Consider the following 18,486-nt stretch of genomic DNA (forward strand, 5'->3'; position numbering starts at 1 on the left):
ATCTCTGTGCAAAGCACTTGCCAGCAAGCCAGTCTGTACCTTGTAAGAGGTCATTTACACATGCATGAGTCTAAGCCTGAAATTCAGGAATACCTAAGAACTGTTGAAATTTCAGCAAACTCCGCGTGTTGAAAACTGAAGATACTCCGGCCAGGTGCTCAGCTTCCTTCACAAACTAACCATCTATAACCCCATTCCAATCACCTACCTTGCTTTCCAGGAGATCTGTGGTTTGTCGGAGTTCATTATGAGACCTTTCCGACTTCTCCAATTTAATTTTCAGCGCTAAAAGTTCTTCCTAAGAAAACACAAAAGCATTACCTTAAAAGTCATGGTTCCGTGTGTCTAATATTTTCAACTAATGCTAGAGAATCATTCCACAGAGCAAGCAAAAGCAAAGCATTTTATTCAAAATGAGACGCACAAGAGACATGAGAGGCATAATATGAGAAAATGGATACAGATTTGGGCCAATATTCAAAAGGATTTACACAGATACCCAAGGTTGGTATCCATATAAATCCAGTATCTGTTGATATTCAACCTGTATACAGTTAGTGAAGACTGAATATTTGCCTAGTTACATAGAGGGGCATAATCGAACGGCGCCGGCCAAATAGATGGCCGGCTATGTTCGGGGCCGGCTCCGCAAAGGGGCAGAGCCAACCGTATTTTCAAAATGCGGTTGGGTCAGGATAAATCAATCGCCGGGTTAAGAAGAGATGGCCAGCTCCGTTTTTCAGCCATAATGGAAACCAGGCCCGGCCATCTCAAACCCGGCAAAATCCAGCTCAGGGGTCGTGCGAGGAGCCAGCATTTGTAGTGCACTGGTCCCCCTGACATGCCAGGACACCAACCGGGCACCCTAGGGGGCACTTCAAAAAAGTAAAAATAAAAATAGCTTCCAGGTGCATAGCACCCTCACCTTGGGTACTGAGCCCCCCAAATCCCCCCAAAACCCACTCCCCACAACTCTACACCATTACCATAGCCCTAAGGGGTGACGGGGGGGGGGGGGGCACCTACATGTGGGTACAGTGGGTTTTGGGGGGGTTTTGGAGGGCTCAACATATATCACCACAAGTCTAACAGGTAGTGGAGGGGGGGATGGGCCTGGGTCCATCTGCCTGAAGTGCACTGCACCCACTAAATACTGCTCCAGGGACCTGCATACTGCTGTCAGGGAGCGGGGTTTGACATTTGAGGCTGACATAAAGGCTGGCAAAAAAATGTTTGATGTTAATTTTTTTTGAGTGGGAGGGGGGTGGTGACCACTGGGGGAGTAAGGGGAGGTGATCCCCGATTCCCTCCGGTGGTCATCTGGTCAATTGGGGCACTTTTTGGTGACTTGGGCCTAAAAATAAATGGACCAAGTCCAGCTGGCGAAATGCTCGTCCGAGCCGGCCATCTTATTTCCATTATAGGGTGAAGCTGGCTATCTTGTAACCACACCCCAGCCCCGCCCCCACTCCACCTTCTGTACCCTCCCTTGAAGGTTGGCTGGCTCCGTGACAAAAAAAAACAGTTGGCGCCGGCCAAATTCGGCTTTCGATTATACCGATTTGGCCGTGATGAGGAGATCGATTTGTGTCGGCAGATGGCCGGCGATCTCTTTCAAAAATGAGCTGGATAGTAACTTAGTAAATGATGGCAGATAAAGACCTGTACGGTCCATCCAGTCTGCCCAACAAGATACCATATGTAATGAGTTTATGATGTGATACTTCATATGTACACCTGATCTTGATTTGTCCTTGCTATTTTTAGGGCATAGACCGTAGAAGTCTGTCAGGCACTGTCCTTGTTCTAAATTTCTGAAGTTGTCGAAGCCCCTGAAAAGTTCCACTCCAGTCTTGCCCAGCACTGGCTTTGCTTCCCAAATATTGGTGTTGCTATCTAATCTCCGCTAAGCTTCTTTGGATCCATTCCTTCCAATCAGGATTCCTTTGTGTTTATCCCACACATTTTGAATTCCGTTACCATTTTCATCCCCACCACCTCCTGTGGGAGGGCATTCCAGGTATCTTCTACCCTCTCAGTGAAGAAATACTTCCTGATATTATTCCTGAGTCGGCCCCCTTTCAACCTCAATTTATATCCTCTAGTTCTACCATCTTCCTGTCGCTGGAAAAGGTGTGTCTATGGATTTATACCTTTCAAATATTTGTCTGTATCATATCACCCCTCTTTCTCTTTTCCTCTAGGGTATACATGTTTAGGTCAGTAAGTCTCTCCACGCACGTGTTGCTACCTTAACCCCAAACCATTTTCGTCGCTTTTCTCTGAACCGCTTCAAATCTTTTTACATCCTTAGCAAGATGCGGCCTCCAAAACTGAACACAATGCTCCAAACGGGGCATCACCAGCGACTTGTAGAGGGGCATCAACACCTCCTTTCTTCTGGTGGTTAGACCCCTCTCTATGCAGCCTAGCATCCTCTTCTCCTCTATCCATTTCCCCCCTAATTTTGAAAAGTTGTGTGCCCAAACTTGTGACTAACGCGTACAGTTGCGTGTGCAATTTATAGACTAGGGTCAATTTCACACATAATTAGCTAAAGAGCTGATAATTGGTGTTAACCAAGTATTGGCAACAAATGGTGTTAATTGTCACTAATTGGCATTAATTAGCTGTTGGGTACGTAACTGCCCTTAGTGTTCTTTAAACTGTGAGCACAAAATCCAGAACTGCAAGGGGGGTGCTGACCTGGGGGGGGGGGTATGGGAAGGTTAGGGGTGTGCTAGCAGTTACACGCACAAGCAATTACACTAATCACTTGCCTGGCGTAAGTGCTTATGCCTAAAGTTAGATGGGTAAATGCAGGCTTATGCTAGTATTCTATAACGGTACAGGCACGAATGATTGAGGGAGATATGATTGAAGTCTACAGAATCCTGAGTGGTGTAAAACGAGCAGAAGTGAATTAATTTTTCACTCTTTCAAAAAGTACAAAGAGTAGGGGACACTCAGTGAAGTTACATGGGAATACTTTTAAAACAAATAGGAGGAAATATTTTTTCACGCAACGAATACTTAAGCTCTGGAACTCTTTGCCAGAGGATGTAGTAACAGCAGTTAGCATTTCTGGGTTTTAAAAAAGGTTTGGATAAGTTCTTGGAGGAAAAGTCCATAGTCTGCTATTGAGACAAACATGAGGGAAGCCATTGCTTGCCATAGGATAGGTAGCACGGAATACTGTTACTCCTTGGGATTCCAGAATCTTATTACTCCTTGGGATTCCGGAAACTTGCTACTCCTTGGGATTCCGGAAACTTGCTACTCCTTGGGATTCTGCCAGGTACTTGTGACCTGGCTTGACCACTGTTGGAAGCAGGATACTGAGCTAGATGGACCACTGGCCATTGGTCTGACCCAGTGTGGCTATTCTTACGTTATCATGATTGTTGTTATAGAATCTGCACTTAGTTCACAGAATCCCGACACCCAACTTTAGGGGAGCTTTTGAGAATTACCCAGAAAAAAAAAGACAATCCTAAAACAGGGAGTCTACATTTACATGCCAATTGTGCATATAATATTACACAGTACTAGCACTTTCTGTGCATAAGTGCTGGCAGAATACCTAAGCGCTATTCTGTAAGGGTGCATATTAGTGGTATACGAGGAAATTCTATATATGGGGCCGAATGTTAGGCACTACTTCTGTTCAGAAAAGCATTCTAACGGAGGCAAAGTGCCAAAACTGGGCAAAACGGAAGATCCGTGTGAAAAAAAACACACGCCCACTTATAAAATAGAGCCTAACTGTTTCTGTGCGGATCTGCAAAGGGGTGTGGCCATGGGAGGATCATGGGAATTCCCTTGAAATGTACACAGTGTTATAGAATATTGTGATCCATGCCTGATTTATGCACCTGGATTGAAACCTGGTTTCAATTGGTGTAACTCCTGGTGCCCCAAAGTTGAGTGCAGATTCCGGTACACAAGTACAGAAGTATTGCCATACTGGGACAGACCAAAGGTCCATCAAGCCCAGCATCCTGTTTCCAAAATTGGCCAATCTAGGTCACAAATACCTGGCAAGATCCCCAAAAAGAATAAATCATTTTATGCTGCTTATCCTAGAAATAAGCAGTGGATTTTCCCCTATTCCATTTTAATAATGGTCTATGGATTTTTCCTTTAGGAAGCCGTCCAAACCTTTTTTAAACCCCGCTAAGCTAACTGCCTTTACCACATGCTCTGGCAACGAATTCCAGAGTTTAATTACACGTTGAGTGAAGAAAACTTTTTCTTTGGTTTGTTTTAAATGTACTACTTTGTAGCTTTATTGAATGCCCCCTAGTCCTAGTATTTTTGGAAAAAGTAAACAGACGCTTCACATCTACATTTTCCACTGCACTCATTATTTTATAGACCGCTATATCTCCCCTCAGCCATCTTTTCTCCAAGCTGAAAAGCCCTAGCCGCTTTTGCCTAAAGGATGCTGATCCCGGAACACCCATTACAGAAGACCATTCAGAACTAATACAATCCCTTCTATAGCACGTAAGTGCATGTGGGGGATGCAAATGGGTGAAACATGGGCAGACAATGGGTAAGACTCTCACTTGCACAAGTAACTGACAGAATACTGTAAGTTACCCGCATCCTTACCTCATTTAAACAACTCCAGTTACACCAGGTCTATGGCTGGTGTAACTGCAGGCAAGTAAATGCTGAAATAAACTACCAAAGCTATAACAGGATCTGGGCACCCGTAAGGCTGTCACTGAAAGGCATCAGGGCACTTAAATGGAAACATGTACTTCAAAAAAAAGGTCTTAACATGCAACTTACCATCAGAGGCGTAGACAGACTTTGGCGGGAGGGGGGTTCCAGAGCCCGAGGTGAGGGGGCACATTTTAGCCCCCCCCCCCCCAGCACCATCAACCCCCCCCCCCCCCCGCCACTGCTGCCATCACCACCACCTTTGACCCTCCCCCCACGACCCTCTCAACCCCCCCTTCCCACCGCCAACCCGCCGTCGCCTACCTTTGCTGGCGGGGGACCCCAACCCCCACCAGCCGAGGTCCTCTTCTTCCGGTGCAAGGCTTCGTTCTGTTTCTGAGTCTGATGTCCTGCACCCAACCCCCGCCAGCTGAGGTCCTCTTCTTCCGGTGCAAGGCTTCGTTCTGTTTCTGAGTCTGACATCCTGCACCCAAACTCCGCCAGCCGAGGTGCTCTTCTGCGCAAGGCTTCGTTCTGTTTCTGAGTCTGATATCCTGCACGTACGTGCAGGACGTCAGACTCAGAAGCAGAGTGAAGCCTTTCGCCGGAAGAAGAGGACCTCGGCTGGCGGGGGTTGGGGTTCCCCCGCCAGCAAAGGTAGGCAACGGCGGGTTGGCAGCGGGAGGGGGGGTCGAGAGGGTCATCAGCAGGGGGGTCCAGGGCCAAAACTACAGGGGCCCAGGCCCCCCTGGCCCCACATAGCTACGCCACTGCTTACCGCATGCTAACCATGAAAATATCACACAAGCTGTTAACACGTTTGTGTGCTAGCTGTCACTGCCTGCCCAATAATGAATTCACATCCTAACGCACCTTAGTAAAAGGGCCTATAGATTGTACATATTATAGACAATTTTTATTTTTGTTTTTGCACTAGAACTGTTTCTGTAACTGTCAGCTCTCTTGCCATGTATTCTTGTCAACGAACATATGTTCCACCAGCAAAAACATTCTCCACTACTCCGGAATGCTATAGAATTTTTTTTTAAATTTTGTTTTATTAAGGATGCACAGCATAATTGCAGCGGAGCAATACACTTGCAGAACAATCTTTCAACACAGCCACTGTATCTCATCTTCCTAAGACACGACCGAGAATGATTTCCTTAAATTGCAATGCCACTCCCTTCAATGAAGATTGAGAAAGGTATTCGTTGAGTATTTCCACTTTTCCCCAATCTATTTCCACAAATTTTCCCCTCTTTCCTTCTCTGTTCTGCTCACTCCTACCCAGATAAGTGCCTTTCAATATCAGCCCCAACATTTCTTATCCCTTCCTAATAATTTTATAAGTACCTCCTTTGCTCGTAACTTTCGTTCATCTACGTTAATGCTGAGTGATGGACGAATACAACACATGAGCTGCCACCATGGCCAGTCCTTAACGGCCTGGAACTTCACAACGTTCTTCTGGATGCATCGAATAGCAATTTGCTGAATCTGAAAGATCAAAATGGGCACATGAAGCAAATCAAACAGATCTTTTACACCAAAAGAGAAATGAAGCTTTGTTATTCAGAAAATGCCAGGCAGTATTAATCAAAAGAAAAAAGCAACACTGGGCCTTCAAGACTAGGACAACAGGAGTACTTTATTAGCCAAAGACCCTAGTCTTGAAGGCCCAGTGTTGCTTTTTTCTTTTGGTTTCTCTGATTGTATACTGTAATACCCTCTCTGTCTGTACTAGGCAGTATTAATCCCCATATCACAAATGTATGAATAAGAGCTTAAGCATTGCCATACTGGGACAGATCGAAGGTCCGTCAAGCCCATATCCTGTTTCCAGCAGTGGCCAATCCAGATCTCAAGTACCTGGCAAAATCCCAAAAGAGTGAAACAGATTTTATGCTGCATATCCCAGAAATATGCAGTGGATTTTTCCAAGTCCATCTTAATAATGGCTTATGGAATTTTCTCAGGGAAATAACCAGCAGGGTGAAGGAACAGAAAAACCAGGGGCGTAGCCAGACACCCAATTTTGGGTGGGCCTGGGCCCAAGATGGATGGGCAGAAGAACCCTGTCCCATCCCACAGGTGATCTGGTCTCTCCTTCTCTCACCTGCATGCCATATGGTCTCTCAAACAACTCCCTTCTCCCGCACACCTTTTAAATAGCAGATTTTCACTGGCAGCGAGCAACAGCTAATACACACTGCTCATGTTGGCCCCACAGCCCTCCCACTGATGTAACTTCCTGTTTCAGTATAGGCTGGAATACCTCAGAGGGGAGGCTGTGGGGCTGGTGCAAGCAGTATGTATCAGTCGCTGCTTGCTGCAGGCGAAGATCTGCTATTTACAAGGTATGTAGGAGTAGGGTTACCATTTTTTGTCCCCCAAAAAGGAGGACACATGCCCCGTCCCGCCCCACCACACCCCCTTTCACACCCCACTCCGCCCCTTTCACACCCTCGCTCCGCCCCCTGTCATGTTTTCCCCTCCCCCTGTCACATACCCCGTCGCCCTCCCTCCCCATCACCCCCCTCCCCTTACCTTACTACTGCCCCGAAGGTGGAAGAGGTCACTAGACCACCAGGGCACTAGTAAGTAAGGGGAGGAGAGGCTAGCAATCTGCCCGTTTGTCCAGAAATCCAGACAAACGGGCAGATTGGCAAAACCCGCTCGGTTGCCCGGACATGCCCTCAAAAAGAGGACATGTCCGGGTAAATCCGGACATATGGTAACCCTATGCAGGAGGGACAGTTGTTGGGAGTTTTCAGCTGGTGGGGCTTGGGAATCCCTGCCAGCTACTGGGCGGGCCTGAGCCCAAAGTGGGTGAGCTTTGGCCCACTTGGACCCGCCCTTGGCTACGCCACTGAGAAAAACCCTTGCAGAATACACACAGTCAGTAGGAAAGCAGGGTTAGAGGATGAGTCTTCCAACACTAGACATTCATAACACTGGCAGGTTCTCAAAAGCAATGTTTATTGAAAACAGCCAAGACCCAATAAGGATGTCAAGCCCACTGCACTAACAGGCTACTTCTCCTCCCAGGTCAGGACACGTACAATACCAGTAGTATTTTGAAACGGATCTGCCAGTGTAGACACTTTTCTAAAATACAAGCAGGAGTGCATATGTATTTAGGAGCATGGACAGCAGAAGCGGCCATTTTACAAAGATATATGTTGATTATTCAACAGAAAAATCTCAGCAACCTCTACATATGTAAATTGGCATTTTCCACAGAAAACAGTAAAGGTGACTCCAAAAAATACGTCGACAATGCTGTTAGAGTCTAAATGTTGATCAGCGAACAACGAAGACTCGACGCGGCCGTGTTTCGACCAACCAGCTTTCCTCAGGAGTCTCCCAATTTTGTCTGTAATCGAAAAAAAATGCTGCTGGAGGATATGTTATGGAATCCATCTAGCGTCGGCTTTGAAAATTTCGAAGTTGGCGTGCGCTGTTTCCCGTGGTAGAAAATACATTTCTATTTTCTACTGTGGGGAGTGTTTCCCGTGGTAATTGGCTGAGCGGCCACATTGGCGAGCGCTGCATGAGTACCGCACATGCGGCGCGTGAGCCCTTACCACTAGGTCAATGGGTGGCAGTAACGGCTCGGGCAGTAAACAGCCGCAGTCTGCTTTTAATTCTAGCCATTTACTGCCCCCATTTTTAAAAGCTGCAGTAAAAAATGTCTTGGAGCGCACCAAAAACACATGCCCTCACTACTGCGGGACACTTTTTACCATGGCTTAAGAAAAAGGACCCCTAAGTGATCTGTCCAGTCACAAGAAATTAAACCCATTTCCCCAGGTTCTAAAACCACTGCACTAACCATTATGCAACTCCTCCATTCAAAGGAACAGTTGTAAATCTGTTCCCTTCTCCACTACTGCCAACTCCAGACTTCGCGCCTTCTGTCTCGCTGCACCCTACACCTGGGATAAACTTCCTGAGCCCCTACGTCTTGCCCCATCCTTGGCCACCTTTAAATCTAGACTGAAAGCCCACCTCTTTAACATTGCTTTTGACTCGTAACCACTTGTAACCACTCGCCTCCACCTACCCTCCTCTCCTCCTTCCTGTACACATTAATTGATTTGATTACTTTATTTTTTGTCTATTAGATTGTAAGCTCTTTGAGCAGGGACTGTCTTTCTTCTATGTTTGTGCAGCGCTGCGTATGCCTTGTAGCGCTATAGAAATGCTAAATAGTAGTAGTAGTAAATCCCAATGTTAAATCATCCCCCCCCCCCCCTCAGACATATATGTGTATTCCCTTTCAGACATGTAGATTTTGTTGTCACCCAAGACTTACTGAAAATATGCCCACTTTTAATCTACATGTTTAAATACCAGCTTTCTAAACTTGCCTTTAACATACAAATATGCATTTACACCCTATTCTGAGTAGGTGTGAAACTTAAAATGCTGGGAGCCTATTCTAGAAGGGCACATAAGTGCCTATGTTGCCTTTATAAAATAAGAAACGACTCTTCCTTTTGAACTCCCTTCCTTTTATCTTGCTGCACCATATGCCTGGAATAGACTTCCTGAGCCGGTACGTCAAGCTCCATCTCTGGCCGTCTTCAAATCTAAGCTAAAAGCCCACCTTTTTGATGCTGCTTTTAACTCCTAACCTTTGTTCACTTGTTCAGAACCCTTATTTTATCATCCTCACTTTAATATTCCCTTATCTCTTGTTTGTCCTGTTTGTCTGTCCTAATTAGATTGTAAGCTCTGTCGAGCAGGGACTGTCTCTTCATGTTCAAGTGTACAGCGCTGCGTTCGTCTAGTAGCACTATAGAAATGATAAGTAGTAGAATTCTGTAAAAAAAATAAAAAAAATTACTCTCCCACTGCTCTACATTCCATTTTCTTCCAGTTTGGTGTAGATATCCAGCTGACGGTGCTGAGCAGTTTTTTTAGCTGTCACCAGTATTATCCCCGGATACTCAATGCTGCGCTATATCCGGGCACCGGCATTGAATATCCGGGTTGGTGCATCCGGCTATCTTTTATATAGTTAAGGGGCCCTTTTACTAAGGCGCCTACATGCTTCCAATGCGCGTCAAATTGGAAGTACCACCCAGCTACCATGTACCCAGGGTAGTAATTCCATTTTTGACGTGCATACAAAACACGCGGTCAAAAATATTTTCTATTTTCTACCAAGTGGCGCTTACCCAGTGGCAAGCGCCAGTTTACGCATGCTGACGCTTACCGCCCGGTTAGCACATGAGACCTTACCGCCAAGCCAATGGGTGGCGGTAAGGTCTCAGGCTGAAAATGAACGCACGCTGGTTTTAATTTTGCCGCACGTCCATTTTCGGCCATACAAAAAAAACAGCCTTTTATTTCCAGGCGAGCTGAAAAATGGACCTGCGTGAGTCCAAAACACGCGCCTACACCAGCACAGGCCATTTTTCGGCGCGCCTTAGTAAAAGGGCCTGTAAGTGTGAAAGTCAGCATTTAACGCCTAAGCAACGGTGCATAAAGATAGAATTGTATTTTACGTGGCTCAATTTGGCCGCTTAACCTAGGCGATTAATATTGATATTGATACTTAACTCTGTAAGCGCTGACTCCGCCCCTGGACTGCCTACAAAAATAGCCATCTTTTAGTTTAGCGCCCAGTGTTGTTCTTCAGCACCACAGATAGCCACGTACAGGTGATTTAACCAGCCAGGTGTCTCTCCAGCCCACTTAAATTGCTTTGAATATCGACTGGTTCGAGGATGTCATTAAATTACGGTATCTTAGAACAGAAGGTCACTTACTTTTATTTTTTTGCATTTCTGACGGCAAAGAAACCCCTTGCAGGATGCCTGAAAGAGAATTATATTCTGGGATATGAGTTTTTGTCGCTGCCTTTCCAGTCTGGACAGCACGCCATATTTCATGAAAATCTGAGGGTAAAAGAGTAGAAGAGCCTGAAAAAATTGTAACACACCTTTTTACAAAAAACATTTTGAAATATTCATTCATTAAAAAGATTTCATTTAAATTAGTGGATGGTTTTCAATGAAAATGGGATCTAGTCACCAAGGGCTCCTTTTACTAAGCGGCCGTAAGCCCAACACGGGCTTACCACTTGCTATGCAGAAAGTACTTCCCACCCCTAGTGTGCCGTCATTTCCAGCAATACAAAAACGTATTTATTTTTGTAGCGCCGGAGTGTACCCAGCAGTAATCAGGCAGTGCCGCACGCTGCCCGGTTACCGCCTTAAAAATCGATGCCAAAAAAACACATGGTTAGTATACGCATGCACAGTTTGTGCATCTAAAACTTAGGCACACCCATTTAGGACACCTAAAACCAGGCCAAAATACCTGCGCCTAAGTTAGGCGCAGATCAGGCGTATTCCGTAACAGTGCGCATAGTTTTTTTTTAACTGCCCACCACCACACCTCCTTTTTGACTGTGTGAATGAGAATTTACGTGCACTGCGTTATAGAATACGCCTAGAAAGTTGTGCACATAAATTCTAATTAAAGCCAATTAGCGCCACTAAGTGGTTAAGTACCAATTCTTGTGCTGATTGGCTTGTTAATCAATTAACTTGTGTGTGCAATTTGGCCGTGCAGCCAATTTAGCACGCACAATTTAGGTGCCATATATAGAAAAATGGGGGTTAGTGTACACACCAGGGGTGTAGCCAGACTTTGGCAGGAGGGGGGTCCAGAGCCTGAGGTGAGGGGGCACATTTTAGCCCTCCCCAGCACCGCCGCCCCCCTACCCGCCATTGCCGACACCCCCCCCCCACCATTGCTGACCCCCCCTGCCCCCGCCGCCAACTTTGACCCACACCCTGCCGACGACCCTCTCGACCCCCCCTCCCGCCGCCAACCCTCCCCCCACCGTCGCCTACCTTTGCTGGCGTGGGACACCAACCCCCATCAGCCGAGGTCCTCTTCTTCTGACGTCCAGAAACAGAACAGAACAGAAACAGAACGAAGCCTTGCGATCTGCAAGACTTCGTTCTGCTTCTGTGAGTCTGACGTCCTACTCGTACAATGTGCAAGACATCAGATTCAGAAACAGGTTGAAGGAAGAAGAGGACCTCGGCTGGCGGGGGGTTGGGGTCCCTCGCCAGCAAAGGTAGGCGACGGTGGGTTGGCGGTGGGGGGGGGGGTCGAGAGGGTCGTCGGCAGGGGGTCCAGGGCCAAATCTAAAGGGGCCCAGGCCTCTGTGGCCCCACGTAGCTAAGCCCCTGGTACACACTAGCTAGCAATTTAATTATTAATGCCTGAGCACTTGTGTAAACGCATGTGAAATTAGACATCACACATATACTGAAAACTAGAACACTCATGCATTTAAAATATGCAAACAGGGTGATAATGAACTCCTAACCTGTACCTGCTGTACACCGCCTTGGGTGAATCTCTTCATAAAGGTGGTTAATAAATCCTAATAAATAAATTGCCCAATTCATGGAGAAGTGATCATTTTACTGCGGTTCTACTACTTACTACTTAACATTTCTAAAGCGCTACTAGGGTTACGCAGCGCTGTACAATTTAACATAGAGGGACGGTCCCTGCTCAAAGAGCTTACAATCTAAGAGACAAGTGAACGGTCAGTCCGACAGGGGCGGTCAAATTGGGGCAGTCTGGATTTACTGAACGGTAAGAGTTAGGTGCCGAACGCAGCATTGAAGAGGTGGGTTTTAAGCAAAGACTTGAAGACGGGCAGGGAGGGGGCTTGGCGTAAGGGTTCAGGAAGGTTGTTCCAAGCATAGGGTGAGGCGAGGCAGAATGAGCGGAGCCTGGAGTTGGCAGTGGTACAGAGAGAAGGGATTTGTCCTGTGAACGGAGGCGGGAGGTTCTAGAGCTTTGGTAAATAAGGATGGGCAGTCGTTTATAATGGCTATTGTTTGGGTTAAGAGGGCACACTACCCCTCAGATTCTATACAGGTCACCCAAAGTTTACGACTAGATTCTATATATGGCACCTGAAAAATCAGCACCGAAAAACTTCTATCTAGGCATATTCTATAAATTGCACCTAGATTTAGGCGCAGCTTGTAGAATACGCTCAGCAGATTTATAGAATATGCCTTGCGGCCATGCCTGTGCCTAACTCTAGGCGCGTCCCTTTACGCCAAGTAAAACCTGGTGTAAATATCGGCACCTAAGTTAAGCACAGAGCCCGGCGTATTCTGTAATCCTGCGCATACATTTTTAGAATGCCCGTGACCTGCCCATTCCATGCCCATGGCCACGCCCCCTTTTTGGCAACGTACATTAGAATTTACGAGCAGCACTTTACAGAATGCGCCTAGTAAGTTATGCATGTACATTCTGATTAATGCCAATTAGTATCAATAATTGCTTAAGTGGCAATTATCGGTACTGATTGGCTTGTGAAGTAATTAAATAGCACGTCTATATTTTATAGAATAGGCTTAAATTTCCATGGGGTATATAGAATATGCTGAGCGCCTCTCCGTGCGACCAGATTTAGGCCATGTTTTACTTGGCATAAATCTCGAAGCCTAAATTAGGCACAGCATGTGTATTCTATAACAAAGCACATAGATTTTAGAAACGTCCACACCTCACCTATGACCACACCCCCTTTTTAACTGTGCAACTTAGAAAATAAGCACACCACATTACAGAATGCACTTAGCAAGCTGTGCGTGTAAATCTTAATGCCAATTAGTGCTGACAATTGCTTATTAATATCCAATTGAGAGCGCTGATTAGCTAGTACACCAATTAAGTTACATGCACTGTTATAGAATACGCTTCAATTTCCACGCACAAATTAAGGCACTATATATAGAATCCCAAGGATAGTGCAAACGTTCAAAGCATAAAATTTTATACTAATTGATACATATCATAAAACCAATACTTATATTTGAATAACATAGCAGCATCTATTCCAATTGGAAATATTAATGTGTCTACTAATATGCCTTTACAGCGATATTTTTCAATACTAGCTGGTTACAAAATGCCACAGAGGTACTCAGCCACAGTACAATGAAAATTAGTATCATTATAGCGGTGACACGATTGCCTCATTACCAGTTTGATTGCTTCATTAACGACTGCTTTAACTTCCCAAACCAATGAGTTTTTAGAAGCTGTTGTAAAAATCAATGTTCATAGTGATGACAGAACAAGTTTCTCTGTAATAAGAGGTGACTGGCGCTTGAATTCAATTGATTAAGCATGCTGGGGTAATAAATGAATGCAAACTCTGTTGCAAAAATGGGAATTCAGTTCCCTCCGAAGGGCCTCATGCTTTCTTTCCTATCACGTTCCGGCAGTCACGCACCGTACTCTTTCTGTGCATAAGGAATGGATCCTCAGAAGCTTAGCTGAAATTGGGTGGCGGAGCAGGTGGGGGGAAGAGGGGTTGGTGGTTGGGAGGCGAGGATAGGGGAGGGCAGACTTATACGGTCTGTGCCCTGAAAAAGACAGGTACAAATTCAAGGTAAGGTATACACATATGTCTTGGGCAGACTGGATGGACCATGCAGGTCTTTTTCTGCCGTCATCTACTATGTTACTTAATGTGATGCCGGGAACCGTGCAGGCTGCAGGTCTCCAGGAATCATCCGCAAGTGGCCCCATGGAAGTAATAGAGTTTGCTCTGGATGCCTCTCCATCCACCCTGCCCCCATTTGGGAATTTGCAGCTTTTTTTTTGTTTGTTTTTTTTTGTTTTAGTAATTTGTATCTTTATTGCAAACCATACTTTCATTGCACAAAAAGAAGAGAAGAACTAAACAAACATATTCCTTAATAGAAACATAATCCCTCGGTTGTACTTATTATTACCCTGTTTCCCCGAAAGTAAGACATCCCCCGAAAATAAGACCTAGTAGAGGTTTTCCTGAATGGGTAGATACAAGGCCACCCCCGAAAGTAAGACCTAGCAAATTTTTGTTTGAAAGCAGGGCCGCCGAGAGCCGGACAAGGCCGCCCCCCACCCACCCTCCGTCGCTCCCGGAACTAACCTTAAACGCCTCCTTTCACCTTCGCAGCAAGCAGCAGCAGGGCAGACCTCTCCTTCCTTCCGTGCCCCGCCCTCGCGGACGTTACATCAGGCGAGGGCGGGACACAGAAGGAAGGAGTGGCCTGCCGTGCAGCTGCTTGCTGCGAAGGTGAAAGGAGGCGTTTAAGGTTAGTTCCGGGAGCGACGGAGGGCGGGCGGGCCAACCCCGATGTTTTCCCGAAAAATAAGACAGCCCCTGAAAATAAGACCTTGTGCATTTTGGGGGGCAAAAATTAATATAAGACAGTGTCTTATTTTCGGGGAAACAGGGTATTTTGTAATGTTTTAATTTTGTTTTAAATAAACCCTCCCCCCTCCCTCCTTCCTTCCCTCCTTCCCTCAGCATGTATAGTTTGGAAAAAAGGCGGGAGAGAGGAGATATAACAGATACATTTAAAAATCTATGGCATAAACGTGCAGGAGGTAGGTCTATCTCAATTGAAAGGAAGTTCTGGAAGGAGGGGTTATAAAATGAAGGCGAAAGGAGATAAACTCAGGATTAATCTTAGGCAATATCCATATACGGAAAGGGTTGAGAACAGCCTTTCAGCAGAAGCATGGAAAATGAGGGCTGTATCTGAATTCAAGAAAGCATGTTACAAGCACAGGTGTTTCGGTGCAAATGATATGTGGCAAATGATATGGCCTTTTCAGACGTGGATTCCTTTTTGCCAGTCATGTTTGTGGAAAAATCTTGAAACTGTTAAACAAGCAACACTTTTCCAACTCTCGGCCAGAGGGCTCAGTCAGTTATCAAGTTCAACCTCAGCATCGACCGAGTTAAAAATATACATCAAAAGAATTGATGCAAGGTGCAAGATTGAAGTACTCAACCAAGCAGGCATAAGGCAGCTTGCCCCTTCACAACTACATAGTAACATAGTAGATGACGGCAGAAAAAGACCTGCACGGTCCATCCAGTCTGCCCAACAAGATAAACTCCTATGTGCTACGTTTTGTGTATACCTTACCTTGATTTGTATCCATTGTCAGGGAACAGACCGTATAAGTCTGCCCAGCACTAGCCCCGCCTCCCAATCACCAGCCCCGCCTCCCCCCACCGGCTCTACTACTACTACTCAACATTTCCAAGGCGCTACCAGACTCATGCAGCGCTATACTGCCACCCAATCTCGGCTAAGCTTCACTTACAGTGACAAATTTTCCTTCACAAGGCAACTAAGAACATAAGAGTTTTAACGGAAAAAGTGCTTTTTAGTGCTTTTAGCTGGGAGTTGAGTTCATTGATGTCAAGGCAAAAAAGGATTTGGTACTAAATTTCACCAACATTGTTTCATGCTCTACATTACAATGTAGAGGGCATCTATAACCTCAGCGGAGCATGTTGTTAGGCTGTATAGAGAAAGCTACAGTCCTACGCCGATCGCTAGACACCCAGTTCAACATGCAGTGCAGAGTATAAAGACAAGTAGAAATTCCAAAGGGGCGTACGCTGTACAAGGATTGCATTTAGATAGTAGAACTCAAGATTTGCTTCAATAGTCAGAAAGAACAATCTGGAAACTCTGCTGAGCACAAGCAGTACGCAGATCTTGAGTCATAAATGGTGTCCTAATTCGCACTTACGTATGTAAAATGCTATTCTATAAGATAGCTCTTTTACCAAACTGTGGTAAAAAGTGGCCCTAGCGCATCCTTACATGAGTCATTCCCGTGCACTAAGGTCATTTTTACTGCTGGTTGGTATAAAATGGATGATTTTTTGATTTGCAGTATTAATAGCCACATGCTAATGTTCAGGGGTGGCAATGAAGAGGAACTGAAAAAAAGACTCAAGTGAACTTGGAAGATATACTGAGCCAAATTGTCAAGTTAAAGAGTGATAAATCACCTGGACCGGATGGTATAAACTCCAGGGTATTGAAGGAACTCAGACATGAAATTGCTGATCTGTTGCTAGTGTTCTGTAACCTGTTGTTAAAATCATCCATAGTACCTGAAGACTGGAGGGTGGCCAACATAATGCTGATTTTTAAAAAGGGTTCCAGGGGTGATCTGGGAAATTACAAACTAGTAAGCCTGACTTCAGTGCCAGGCAAAATAGTGAAAACTATCATAAAGAATAAAATTACAGAACATGTAGGTAAATATGATTTAATGGGATAAAGTCAGCATGGATTCAGCCATGGGAGATCGTGTTTCACCAGTTTGCTTCATTTCATATCAATAAAGGTGAGCCAGCTGATGTAGTGTATCTAGATTTTCAGAAATCTTTTGACAAAGTACCTCATGAGAGACTCTGACAAAATTAAAGGAGTCATGGGATAAGAGGCAATATCCTTCTGTGGACTAAGAATTGGTTATTGGACAGAAAACAAAGGGTAGGTTAAAATGGCCATTTATCTCAATGGAGGAGGGTGAATAGTGGAGTGCCACAGGGATCTGTACTGTGGCCGGTGCTATTTAACATATTTATAAAAGATCTGGAAATCGGAATGACGAGTGAAGTGATTAAATTTGCAGATGACACGAAACTCTTCAAAGTTGTCAAAATGCATGCAGATTGAGAAAAATTGCAGGAAGACCTTTAGGAAACTGGAAGACTGGGCAGCCAAATGACAGATGAAATTTAATGTGGACAAATGCAAAGTGATGCACATTGAGAAGAATAATCCGAATCATAGCTATCTGATGCTAGGGTCCACTTTAGGAGTCAGCACTCAAGAAAAAGACCTAGGTGTCATTGTAGACAGCACACTGAAATCTTCTGCCCAGTGCGTGGCGGCAGCCAAAAAAGCAAACAGGATACTAGGAATTATTAAGAGAGTGATGCAAAATAAGACCAAAAATATCATAATGCCTCTGTATCGCTCCAAGGTGTGACTTCACCTTGAGTATTGTGTTCAATTCTAGTCGACATATCTCAAAAAAGATATAGCAGAATTAGAAAAGGTTCAAAGTAAATGACCAAAATGATAGAGGGGCTGGAACTGCTCCCATATGAGGAAAGGCTAAAGAGGTTAGGGCTCTTCAGCATGGAAAAGAGACATCTGCAGAGGGATATGATTGAGGTCTATAAAATCCTGAGTGGTGTGGAGTGGGTGGAGGTGAATCGATTTTTCACTCATTCAGAAAGTATAAAGGCCAGGGGACACTCAATGAAATTGCACGGATATACTTTTAAAACAAATAGGAGGAAATATTTTTCACTCAAAGAATAGTTAAGCTCTGGAACTCATGGCCGAAGGATGTGGCAACGGCAGTTAGGGTATCTGCGTTAAAAAAAAAAGGTTTGAACTAGTTCCTGTAGGAAAAGTCCATAGTCTGTTATTGAGAAGGTCATGGGAGAAGCCACTGCTTACCCTGGGATTGGTAGCATGGAATCTTGTTACTCTTTGACATTCTGAATGGAATCTTGCTACTCTTTAGGATTCCGGAATCTTGCTATTCTTTGGGGTTCTACATAGAATGTTGTTACTAATTGGTTTTCAGCCAGGTACTTGTGACCTGGATTGGCCACTGCTGGAAGCAAGATATTGGGCTAGATGGACCATTGGTCTGACCCAGTATGGCTATTCTTATGTTCCCATTAGCACGTGAGCCCCTCCCACCACCTATTTTGTACGCAGTAAGGACTCGCATGCAAACCACCAGATGGACCGTGCAGGTCTTTTTCTGCCATCATCTACTATGTTACTATGTTTTTATGTTACACTGAGTCAGCATATGGCAATACAGCTGTGCTAACCAATTAGTGCAGATCTTGTCCATTCTCCACCCCCAGACCCACCCTGAGTGCTAAAACATAAATTTCATATTTTAGTGCGTGAGTAG

At 45.1% G+C, this 18,486-nt stretch overlaps 1 protein-coding gene across 3 annotated transcripts in view; it reads right to left on the bottom strand.

The window, feature by feature from the left end:
* MYO18B (myosin XVIIIB) overlaps positions 1 to 18,486 on the bottom strand; it is a 549,955-nt gene that overhangs the window by 263,156 nt on the left and 268,313 nt on the right. For all 3 annotated transcript variants that reach the window (XM_030218025.1, XM_030218027.1, XM_030218024.1), the window contains exons 24-26: positions 10,455 to 10,583; positions 6,028 to 6,171; positions 209 to 298 (exon numbers count right to left, since the gene is read on the bottom strand). In XM_030218025.1, coding sequence (XP_030073885.1) covers positions 209 to 298; positions 6,028 to 6,171; positions 10,455 to 10,583 — 363 coding nt within the window. The remainder of the gene's footprint in view (positions 1 to 208; positions 299 to 6,027; positions 6,172 to 10,454; positions 10,584 to 18,486) is intronic.

The sequence above is a fragment of the Microcaecilia unicolor genome, chromosome 11 (genome assembly GCF_901765095.1).
Source record: "Microcaecilia unicolor chromosome 11, aMicUni1.1, whole genome shotgun sequence".
Classification (NCBI taxonomy): Eukaryota; Metazoa; Chordata; class Amphibia; order Gymnophiona; family Siphonopidae; genus Microcaecilia; species Microcaecilia unicolor.